This window comes from Mustelus asterias, chromosome 17, assembly GCF_964213995.1.
Source record: "Mustelus asterias chromosome 17, sMusAst1.hap1.1, whole genome shotgun sequence".
Classification (NCBI taxonomy): domain Eukaryota; kingdom Metazoa; phylum Chordata; class Chondrichthyes; order Carcharhiniformes; family Triakidae; genus Mustelus; species Mustelus asterias.
Window position 1 is genome coordinate 26041148 of NC_135817.1, and position 11932 is coordinate 26053079.

An 11932-nucleotide genomic window follows, 5' to 3' on the forward strand; every position below is an offset into this window, starting at 1 on the left:
CAACCGTTAATTACGCCCCGCTGCGCTTCAGAAGCGAGAACCCGATTGGTTTACAAAAGAGGGTAACATGCACCGTCAAGCATGTTGTCTAGTGATTGGTCCGCGCTCCAATCGGTTTGTCTGGACGCTTCCCTCCCGGTTCGGGGTGTCAGTTGTTGCAGTTAGTGCTGGGCTCTGGAGACCCGGTGAGTGCGTAGAGAGGTCGGGACAGCGCTCTAGCCTTGTCATCAGAGAGCCGAGTCCCACAATAGAGGGGCCCGGCCTCGGGATGGGAGGGAGCCGGCCTCCTCCTCCTCCGTGGGTTCGGGGAGCCTGGACCTGGATTAACTTGTGCTTATCTTTCAATCGGATAGAGCACTCGGGGTTTGGGGGCGGCAGCTATGAGCAGCCCCATCTTCACCGTCCCCAGTGGCTTAGAGTCATAGAGATATACAGCACGGGAAACAGGCCCTTCGGCCCAACTGGTCCATGCCGACCAGGTTTAACTGAACTAGTCCCATTTGCCTGTGTTTGGCCCATATCCCGCTAAACCTTTCCCATCCATGTACCTGTCCAGATGTCTTTTGAATGTTGTAATTGACTTCACTGCCCATAATGAATGTTTGTAACTTCAGATTGAGTAATTGTCTGGGAGCCTATTCTCCCTCTCCATTGACAACATAGGGGTGGGGGAGGCAGATGTTCCATCCAACTGTGCAATAAAATTCCAGAAATACAAATGCAGGATTTTATGCTTTATTGAATATCATCTTTTGGTATATTTTTTCATCTTTATTTTATCTGTTCATCACTAATCCTTCAGTGCTGCTCATTCCCTATAGGTGGCAGTGGTCGCAAAATGATTAGTGATGAGAGAGGCAGTTCAGCCTATCCAGGCAGATCTTAAAGCTCCCTCATTTCACAATCAAACTCTTAAAGGATTGTAAGGTTTTATGTTTCCACTACTCTTTTATAAGAAGTCTTTTCTGTCCATTCAGTGCATTTAATGTGAAGGGGAATTTTCTTAAATTTACGTTTTTGCTATTTTAAATGGATAAGCCTTTCTTACTATGACAATCTTTCAGCTTTACTTTTTCCATACCCTTAACTATGTTGCATACTTTTAAGATCACACTCAGATGCTGCTTTTTTTTTTTCAAGCTGTCCCTTCAGTCTTTTCATATTTTAGACCTTTGACATGGAATATCAGCCTCGTGCCTTCTTCATCTAAACATCATTCTTGTGTCCCAGCAAAAGAAATAGATGCTATTCAAGGGGCTTTTTGGCCAGGGCTCTATACTGTTTGTCATTTCCTTTGACTTGTAACCTTACTGTTTTACCCATGTCTTTCAATGTACATTGGTGTTGTTGATTGCTACCCTTCACTGGTTTGATATCCTGAGCATTGAGGGAACTGTTTATCATTTGTTTTTTTACATATACACCGAGAAGATAGATTGTATATTTTATCCAACTTGCTGTATAATTTGAATGGTCTCTTCAGATTTCAGCCTCCTATCTAGTTTGTATAGTTTGACCATTTCACGGTAAGTTTCTGAATCCTTCACTAACATGAATTGAAATGGTAAAGGTCCCAACATGAAGCCACAGGGTTCCCTACTTATTCCTTCTAGTCTCCATCATCCAAATGTAATTTTACTATATGCTCAGTTTTTGATCCAGTTTCTTATGTTCCTGGGGTTTACCTTTAATTTGTATTAGTCTGAGTTAAAACTTTGTTTAATATCTTTTTGAAAGTCTGTGTTGCATGTCTTAAAGCTTTCCAAGGATTTCTCTGGGATTTCTTTTTCTAAATTCAGCTTGACTACTGTTAATAAGTAGATCACTATTGTACATCTATTTGCACCTTGCTTAATTAGACATTCTGCATGTATTAATCTGCTTGGTGTTTAGCAATGAAACTAGGATCCATTCCTTGCCTCTGCCCCCTTAATTTGGATAACTGAGACCAATCATAGATTGCATTTGCCCTGTATCTCAGTTATGCCCTGTAATTATTGCTAGCCACCAATTAGAGAGCATTATTGACAGTCCCTGGGAAGCAGTCATGCGTTTTAAGTTTCCTTTGTACTTTGATTTCTGTTCGGGCTGTTTCTCCCCCCCCCCCCCCTCCTTTTGGGGAGCTGCCCCCTTTTACTTTGTCCTGACTTAATCTGAGTTTGTTTATTTGGTTTGACCTAAAAAGAGGGCAGAGGGGATTTTAATGGGAAGAGAGAAAATGTTACTTAAAAAAAAAAAGAAATTGAGGGGAATTAATAAACTTTAATCGGAGGCAGAATATAAATGCTTTCAAAGTAGTTTTACTTAGAAATTTTTGATTCCCATCTTGAGCATATATACTTGAGCTCCTGCAAAACCACAAAAGTGATAGTTCTTGATTAATTTTAATCTGAATGTTGTTTTCTTTACAGGTTAGATCAGCAATATGTCTGGTAGTTTTTATTTTGTTATAGTTGGTCACCATGACAACCCTGTTTTTGAATTGGAGTTTCTTCCAGCAGGCAAAATGGAGCCCAAAGTGAGTATATAGTTATAAATCACTCTTCCTTAGAAAACATTTCTACCCTATATGTAGTGAAGGTTGACTGTTTCCATCTCTGCCATTTATGCCCATACCTCTCTGGCAATATTCTTTGCCAAAGCTCTAATTCACACTTTTTAAAAATCTACTATAATGTTGTTCTGTCTCCACTTTTGAAAACTTCAAATTATTGAAAACTGCAAATCCTATGTCTTATCCATCTTCTTGTCCTTGTCATGCTGGACTAGCTTCCGGTGTCAAGCAAAAGAAAATCAACTTGCAAGATTCTTGTTCTAAAATTCCTGTGACCCTTCAGGACATAGTGGGAGGCGAGGGAGGAAATTGCGGGTCCCCTAGCCGAGATATTTGAATCATCGATAGTCACGGGTGAGGTGCCTGAAGATTGGAGAGTGACAAATGTTGTGCCTTTCTTTAAAAAGGGCTGCAGGGAAAAGCCTGGGAACTACAGGCCCGTGAGCCTCACATCTGTGGTGGGTAAATTGTTGGAAGATATTTTGAGACAGGATCTACAGGCATTTAGAGATGCAAGGACATTTAGGGACAGTCAGCATGGCTTTGAGTGGAAAATCATGTCTCTCAAATTTAATTGTGTTTTTTGAAGGGGTAACCAAGAAGATAGATGAGGGCAGTGCAGTTGATGTTGTCTACATGGACTTTAGCAAGGCCTTTGACAAGGTACCGCATGGTAGGTTGTTGCATAAAGTTAAATCTCACGGGATCCAGGGTGAGGTATCTAAGTGGATACAAAATTGGCTTCTTGACAGAAGCCAGAGGGTGGTTGTAGAGAGTTGTTTTTCAAACTGGAGGCCTGTGACCAGCAGTGTGCCTCAGGGATCAGTGCTGGGCCTACTGTTATTTGTCATTTATATTAATGATTTGGATGAGAATATAGGGGGCATGGTTAGTAAGTTTGCAGATGATACCAAGATTGGTGGCATAGTGGACAGTGAAGAAAGTTATCTCCAATTGCAACGGGATCTTGATCAATTGGGCCAGTGGGCTGACGAATGGCAGATGGAGTTTAATTTAGACAAATGCGAGGTGATGCATTTTGGTAGATTGAACCAGGGCAGGACTTACTCAGTTAATGGTAGGGCATTGGAGAGAGTCACAGAACAAAGAGATCTAGGGGTACATGTTCATAGCTCCTTGAAAGTGGAGTCACAGGTGGACAGAGTGGTGAAGAAGGCATTCACATTGCTTGGTTTCATCGGTCAGAACATTGAATACAGGAGTTTGGACATGTTAAAGTTGTACAAGACATTGGTAAGGCCACACTTGAAATACTGTGTGCAATCCTGGTCACCTAATTATAGAAAGGATATTATTAAACTAGAAAGAGTGCAGAAAAGATTTACTAGGTTGCTATTGGGACTTGATGGATTGAGTTATAAGGAGAGAATAGACTGGGACTTTTTTTTCTGGAGCGTAGGAGGCTGAGGCTGAGACCTTATAGAGGTCTATAAAATAATGAGGGGCACAGACAAGGTAGATAATCAATATCTTTTCCCAAAGGTAGGGGAGTCTAAAACTAGAGGGCATAGGTTTAAGGGGAGAGGGGCAATTTTTTCAGAGGGTGGTGAGTGTCTGGAACAAGCTGCCAGAGGTAGTAGTAGAGGTGGGTACAATTTTGTCTTTTTAAAAGCATTTAGATAGTTACATGGGTACAATGTGTATAGATGGATATTGGCCAAATGTGGGCAATTGGGATTAGTAAGGGTGGCATGGACAAGTTGGGCCGAAGGGCCTGTTTCCATGCTGTAAACCTCTGACTCTATGACTCTAACCCAAGTGATCTTCTCCAGCACATATACATATACAACTGCTTCTGTGGCAGCAGGCAACTGCTTCTATCCCCTCGCCACATAGTTCTTCAGTCACTACACTTGTTATTTGTAAACCTCACATCATCTCCAAAAGCCTCACGATGATTTCCTTTGACCCCGTCTCTGCCAGCCTCCTGTTTCTCCACTGCTTCTACCCACTTTGGATTTTCCGTTTACTTCCTATAGCTACCAGCAATTGTGATTTGGTTGCTCTAATGTTAAAACAGGGAAATATTGTTTCCATCCAACTACCGAGTGAATCGTTTTGCAGGGTAGCAATTGGAAAGGAAAGCTGCCATTTTTTTCCAGAAAGGTTTCTTGGAGAAATTCTCTCAAAGGGTCATGATTCTGTGAACACTATCCCAGAGCATGGTGGATGCAGGACATTGAGTAAATTTAAAGGAGGTGGACAGATTTTTAATTAAGGGTTTGAATGATTATGGTGAATGGACAGGTAAGTGGAGTTGAGGGTGAGATTAGCATGATCGTATTAAATGGTGGTGCAGGCTCAAGGGGCTAAATTGCCTACTCCTCCTAATTCTTAAGGTTCTTATGGCTGCTTGCAATTTATTAAAATTTGTTCTCTAAAACAGGATGATCACCGACACTTGAACCAGTTCATAGCTCATGCTGCTCTTGATTTAGTTGATGAGAACATGTGGTTATCCAACAATATGTACCTGAAGACTGTTGATAAGTTCAATGAATGGTTTGTCTCTGCATTTGTTACGGCTGGACATATCCTTTTTGAGTAAATTTTATCCAATTCTTTATTCTCCAGAAAGAAGAGCATTCACACAGAAAAACATGCCTTTGTGTCTCTTTTTTTTTTTTACCTTCTGCTCACACAGCAGTTACTTTACACAAATGTGTTGAATGTGATTATGTAAGCTTAGTCAGAATTGTGCATGAAAGTAATATATTTCCAGTCAGAGGGGAGAAAAAAGAAAGGAACTAGCTACATACTTGTGGCAAATTCTTCAGAATTTGCTGTACTTTTTCACTACTCTAGCTGGGATTGTTAATATTACTGCTTTCTCCAGAGAGAATTCAACATTTCCCCAGATCCAAGAAAAGGCTGTATACCATCCACTTGGATTAGCATGTATCTTATAGGACTTTATCAATATGCTGCAAAAGTCACATTCTAGAATTTAGTGGCTTTGAATTTCTGAAAAGTGAATTCTGAGGTGTAGTATTATAGATAACAACATGTGTGAAGTTTGTCAAATTTAAGTTGATATTTTAATTATGTGTAACACAATGACTTTTCAACTTTAGAAACCACAAGTTTCATTGTTTCCTTCCCCCCGCCCCAACAAAAATATCTAGAGTATGTGAAACAGAAATGACTATGACTTCAGTAGTGCTTTGAAAAGCACTGTTTTATGAAAAAATTGTTCGGATGGTGTGCAGGAGACTAATAAAACTCCAGTTAGTCCAGTATTCAACATTGTGACACAAGTTTCTAGGTGAGATCTCTGCAAAGAAATTTCACAAAACTCTCGATTTAGAAAAAGGAGATATTTATTGTCTGTTTAGCCTCAATTTAAACAAAGGTCCAGAGGTGAGAGAATCATGCCTTCAATCACTGGCAGCCACTGCAATTGGAAAGTTAGTTTGCCATAGTTTCTGTATGATAGTGACACACGATTGAACACTGGCAATTTTTTTAACAATCTTTTCTTGCGCTGGGTAACTGAAAGAGCAATAATGAACCCTGACTAATACAACCATTGAAAGTTGGCATATGGGTCAGTAATTTCACATTCAAGCACAAAATTCTCATTGGAGGATATTAGATGTACACAAAGGAAGGTTTTCATATTCTTGTACAGCAACTATACTATTACTACAAAATGAAAACTTCTTTGAAGTGACATTCCAGTATCTAGATATAGGGGGAAACAATGTGACTTGTAGTTTTTAAAGCAAGTCATTGCTTGACTCAACCCTAGATTTTATAGAATATAATTAAAATCTACGGCCCTTATACTTATGATTAGTCAAGACACTGATCCCGGCCTGGTTTAAGTGGAGTCCATTTTAACAAAATAACTCCCTCTTTCCCAGATACTAATGTCAGTCCACTATGAATCAAACGCCTCTTTCCAGAGGCCACACGTTCATTTTTTAAATTTGCTTGATCTTATGCCAGTTGGGTCAGGTAACAATCCAGAGATAACTACTTTTTGAGTTTCTGGGTTTTAATTTGCACTCAAACTCTCAGCAGGACATCATTCCTAATTCTGCCCATGTCATGGACTATGATTGTGCTGAAAATATGTAATGGAAAGATTTGTTCCACTGCAATTAATTTTTCTGTTTGTTATACTTCCTTAATTCCACTTCACATATGAGATTCATTATGTTACATGATGTTCGGCAAGAAGATGGGATAAAAAATTTCTTTAATGATGTCTATGATCTGTACATTAAAGTAAGTGGATTTAAATTTAACTTTTGTCTTTTCCTACAATTAAATTTTTTAGACTAATTTTTTGTCCTTTTTCCTACTGGGATATGTTTAACTTGTCTGATTAGGTAATCTTGCTAATGTTTCCTATTCTATATATATTCATGAAGATTAGGTTCACCAATAAATATAACTCTGATTTCAATGGGCCTATGATCAGACTTAATGCAGCATGGAATGTTAATGCAGATGGTGATTTCATGTTGAGGGTGAACAGGGAAGGTCTCCTGTCAGCTCTTGGGAGATTGCATGGAGGAGAAGCAAAATTGTCTTTCCATAAGTAAATCAGTATGATTACTAGATATGGCACCTGTAAGGACCATTTAAAGTATAATTAAATCCTGTATGAACAAATTCTGCACCAGTCATAAGTCGATTCCTGGTTTGAGTCACTGTCTGTGTGGAGTTTGCACATTCTCCTCATGTCTGCGTGGGTTTCCTCCAGGTGCTCCAGTTTCCTCCCACAGACCAAAGATGTGTGGGTTAGGTTCTTTGGCCGTGCTAAAATTGCCCCTTAGTGTCCTGAGATGCGTAGGTTAGAGGGGTTAGCGGGTAAATATGTAGGGATATGGGGGTAGGGCCTGGGTGGGATTGTGGTCGGTGCAGACTCGATGGGCCAAATGGCCTCTTCTGCACTGTAGGGTTTCTATGATCATAACTGTCCACATCTTTACACTTCTGATTCTGGATAGGTTCAGCTCTTGTGCTTAAGAAATATTTCCACTCTAATGTATGTTGTTTTTTCCCTCCAGTTTGCCATGAATCCATTTTACGAACCCAACACCCTCATTCGATCAACAGCATTTGATAGAAAAGTTCAGTTCTTGGGGAAGAAGCATCTGCTAAGTTGAACAAATGATAGTGTGTATGTGTATATATAGTAAATAAGAATATAAAAACAGAAGTACCTTTATTCTGTATATTTTGTTTTTTTGAGGTCGATGATTTTACTGTAACAATTCTGCTATTCCTTCAAGCTTGTGTTGGGAAATGTTATCATTTAATATTTCCTAAGTGCAATGGCATGTGTAGGTTAACCTTTCAATAAATGTGTCCCTATTGAAGTTTCCTTTGTAATTAATCAGTCATGTTTTAATCAGCTTTAAGAATAATTGTGGTATACATCTGTAGTAAATCTTGAATCTGTATGCACTTCAATAATTACTCCTCCTGTCATACTTTTACATTCAATTCCTAGGTAGTTGTAGTTTTCTGTCAGTCATGGTATTGTGGAATGCCTGCACAGCAAAAAAAAAATGGCCATATTCCAACCATTTCCTCTACTTCATAGCTGTAAATTCTATAACATAATATCAGTGTGGGAATGTCTGTCTATACAGGCACTGAGCTGTACCTACAGTTATTTACACCTGCTTTAGGATTATTTCAAAGCTGCAAAAGCTTGCACTTCTTCTGTTGAAGTTCCTCAGGTGTTAGCAACTGGCACAACAATGTGCATAGCTCAAATGGGAGACATTCAGCCCTTCTAAGATCCAAGCTGACTGCTAAACAATGAGGCGTCCCCTGGGCAGCAAACTCTAATTACTCTTAGCTGGTGTTTAGCAGTATTCCACAGCTGCTGAGGCTTCCATTCCATTATGTGAGGCACTGTCCTAAGTCATTCCACCCTCATCTCATTGGTGAGGGGAAAACAAGTAATTCACTGGAAACAAATCAGACAACACTTCTGATGTTGAAGCCTCATTCGACAAGTCCTGTACAACATTAAAGACTTGGACTAATAAATAGCTAACATTCATGCCACAGAAGTGTCCCTCCAGCAATGTCTTTAACATGATAATTATAAACTTCAACTGAAACATTTGCTCCCTTTTCTACTGACAGTGTCAAGGGATAGCATCATGCTACCACTTTGAGGGATGCATGTTATAAGAACAGAACACACATGGCCACAGCTCTAATATCCTTGAGCTTTCTCTCTGAATATCTTCATTATGTAGTATGAACCTATGTGTGCATAATTCCTTGAGTGATTGGTGCCTTTATCAGTATAATATACACATGTACCATCTACAAAAAATATTACAGCAACTTACCAAGTGTCGTTTGACAGAAAATTCCAAACTTACAGCCTCTAAAAGGACCAAGGCAGCAGTTACATGGAAACATCACCACCTGCAAGTTCCCCAAGTCTGACCATCCTGACTTGAAACTAAAATAAAAGCAAAGTACTGCAGAAACTGGAAATCTGCAATAAAAAATAAAACGCTTGATAAATTCAGCAGGTTTGGCAGCATTTGTGGTGAGAAACAGTGGAAATGTGAAGAATCATTTAGAATTGTCTGACTTGCATCAAGATTCTGGAAATCTAATAACGCTGTGGATGCAACTAAAACACGTGGACTGCAGTCGTGCAAGAAGGTGCCTCTTCAATGACAACATACCTGTTGGAGTTTAAGCTGGTGTTGAGACTTTTTAACAATGACAATTAGGGATGAGCAACAAATTGCCAATGATGTATGCATCCTATTAACAAATCAAACCTGTTATTCAAGGCCACTTTGCCTTCCCTTGGTGTCTGATATTGTCTGGGTGTTCAGTCTTGAACTGCAGTGGCAGGAGATGGCTGGCTGAGACTTGGAGGCATTTCCTCCTGAAGGAAGAAAATTGAATGAGTAGTGAATGCAATCTGCATCTTATATGAAATGTAAGCCAGATTTCAGAAGGCACAATGAGGTGAGAATTGGGTCTAAAAATGTAATGTCTTGGGATAGAACCCCTTTTCCCTTTTGTGTTCAACTGTGAAAAAAGGAACAGTTGTACAAGTAAGGAAGTGTTTCTGTGGTACCTGCATGCTGGTGGTAAGATGGTGTTACAACTGGGTACAATGCTTCTTATTGTGCTTTGTCGTGAGGTACAACCACCTTCAATTACCTTGGATGTCCTGGAGCAATCGGTGAACTTTCTATTGAGCAGCTATGCTGTGGTTATTAGAGGTGGCATATAATACCATGGCTATCTCCTATATACCTGGATCATGCCCTTGGAGGCTTCCCCTCCCTTGTGTGAAAAAACTATATCTCATTAACTAGATTTAGAGGATAACATAGGTTGCAATGAGCCCACGTTTGCAGACTCTGTGTCCCAAAAAAGTCGTAGACATTGCAGTTACTCATATAGTTAGAGAAAAAATGGCTGTCTTTGTCCCTTCAGCCACTGCAGTTTTACAAGATTTTATATCACCAACTAGGCTATTATCAAGGGCACTAGAACATTAGCATCCACCATGTGCATTTAACAAATATACACCGAGGAGATGCAAGGTGATGTTTGTCAACATTACATTACATTCAATTGTGACTTCACCTTGGCAGTTGATTATCTCCAGGCTAACCCCCTCCCCCCCAGTATCCTGTGGTAGAATCCACAGGTGAACCACCATCAATGGGAGGGCTGCAACAAGCAATCAATCAAATGAAATACAACAAAGCTTACAGCTCAGATGATATTCCATCTAAGGGCTTCAAAGCTGGCAGACTCTTGGTCCAAGACTCCATCCTATGGGTTTGAGAGGAAAATTAACCCCCTATCCCCACCCAACTAGAGGAATGCCACTAGTTTAATCATCTTGAAGAAGGGAGTTAAATCACACTGTGGAAAGCTAGAGGTAGTTCCCTCTTGTTTTACATGCATTCTCCTGAAATGCATATTTGCTGCGGCTGAGGACATCCTCCCAGAGTCGGTTTGGCTTTAGATATTCCAAGGCAACCTCCAACAAGGCCTTTATAGCCAGACCATTACAAGAAAAATGGTGAGAATACCAAGACCCCTTCATTACATTTTTGTGTCATACGTGGAACATTGTCCCGGTCCTACTCAGGTCCCTTCCTTTACTTATTTCTAGTGCATCAGTGCATTCACTGCTGCTTCCTGCTCAGGCCTCCATCTAAAAAAAACATTCTACTCCCCATCTCTCACCTATGCCTTCATATGCTCCAATTCCAGTTGTTCCCCTCCTCAACTTCTTAATGTCATTGTTGACGATAGGCTGTCAACTAGTATCTAGTAAAGCACATTGACGCTTACGACTACTTGACTCTACTTTCTGTTGTTGCTTCCTGTAGAGATTATTCCATCCTCATTTTGTCTCTACTCAAATAATGACACTTTTCATGCTAGCCTGCCTTATCTGTGCTTGACAGGGCCCTTATCCATATCCATTCCATTTCCCACACACTATTACACCTTCTCGTCTCCCTCTGAGAACCATAGTAGGATTCCCCACTTTGCACTCACATCAGCCCCCACGTTCAACAGACTTCTTATTTCTTCCAGGAAACATATCTTCCCTTTCTTCATTCACAAGAAACTATTGACTCCACAATGACCCATTCTACTTTTCCATTCTCTAATTCTTCCTACTTGACCTTCCCATTCAACTGCAGGAGCTACAGCAACTGCCCTTTTCCCTCCTGCCTTCCACAAAGAATCCTGGGAAATCTCTACATTGGATTTTATTGCTAATTAACAAAATCAACTAATGTAAATACTATGATTGGTTGCACGTTAATTTCATTGTTGTGCAGAACTTTTTAGCACTGCTGCCACAACACCAGGGTTCATACCCCGGCTTGGGTCAATCTGTGTGGAGTCTGTACGTTCACCCCATGGATTTCCTCCAGGTGCTCTGGTTTCCTCCCACAGTCCGAAAGACATGATTAGGTGCATTGGCTATGCTAAATTCTCCCTCCGTGTACCCAAACAGGTGCCAGATTGTAGCGAATAGGGAATTTTCACAGTAACTTCATTGTAGTGTTAATGTAAACCAAGTGCTTTATGGACCCCCAGGAGTTTTAAAAACATATAAGACTACTGTGTGAACTAAAGGATCAATACCTTAGTGGAATCTCAAACCCAGATGTAGGTAGAGCCGAGACAAAATAACTGAGTACCAAAATCTTAGTTTTTTTTCCTCATTTTAATCAAGCTTGGTATTGCAATGTGTACAAACTGATAGGCATCTGAATGTGAGAAGTCGGAGATCCTGAGCTGGCTTGGGCAGGTGAATGGGTACATAAAATGATTGCATTTGGGTCATTCAAATAATAGTACGGTGATTGGGTTAAA

General features: G+C 40.1%; 1 protein-coding gene across 1 annotated transcript; it reads left to right on the top strand.

Annotated features, from left to right (window-relative positions):
* The first annotated feature begins 37 nt into the window (after nucleotides 1-37).
* On the top strand, nucleotides 38-9363 carry trappc2 (trafficking protein particle complex subunit 2). The gene is made up of 5 exons (XM_078232407.1): nucleotides 38-185; nucleotides 2412-2518; nucleotides 4962-5106; nucleotides 6723-6808; nucleotides 7597-9363. The coding sequence occupies exons 2-5, from the start codon at nucleotides 2426-2428 to the stop codon at nucleotides 7693-7695; spliced, it is 423 nt and encodes a 140-aa protein (XP_078088533.1). The 5' UTR covers nucleotides 38-185; nucleotides 2412-2425; the 3' UTR covers nucleotides 7696-9363.
* Nucleotides 9364-11932: the final 2569 nt, after the last annotated feature.

Bases quoted from the DNA above. Each gene is read 5' to 3' on its own strand.
- trappc2 (XM_078232407.1), top strand. From the start codon at position 2,426: ATGTCTGGTAGTTTTTATTTTGTTATAGTTGGTCACCATGACAACCCT. The intron at 5,107-6,722 runs ATATCCTTTTTG...ATTCCACTTCAC, and splicing joins TGCATTTGTTACGGCTGGAC to ATATGAGATTCATTATGTTA. The intron at 6,809-7,596 runs GTAAGTGGATTT...TTTTCCCTCCAG, and splicing joins TCTATGATCTGTACATTAAA to TTTGCCATGAATCCATTTTA.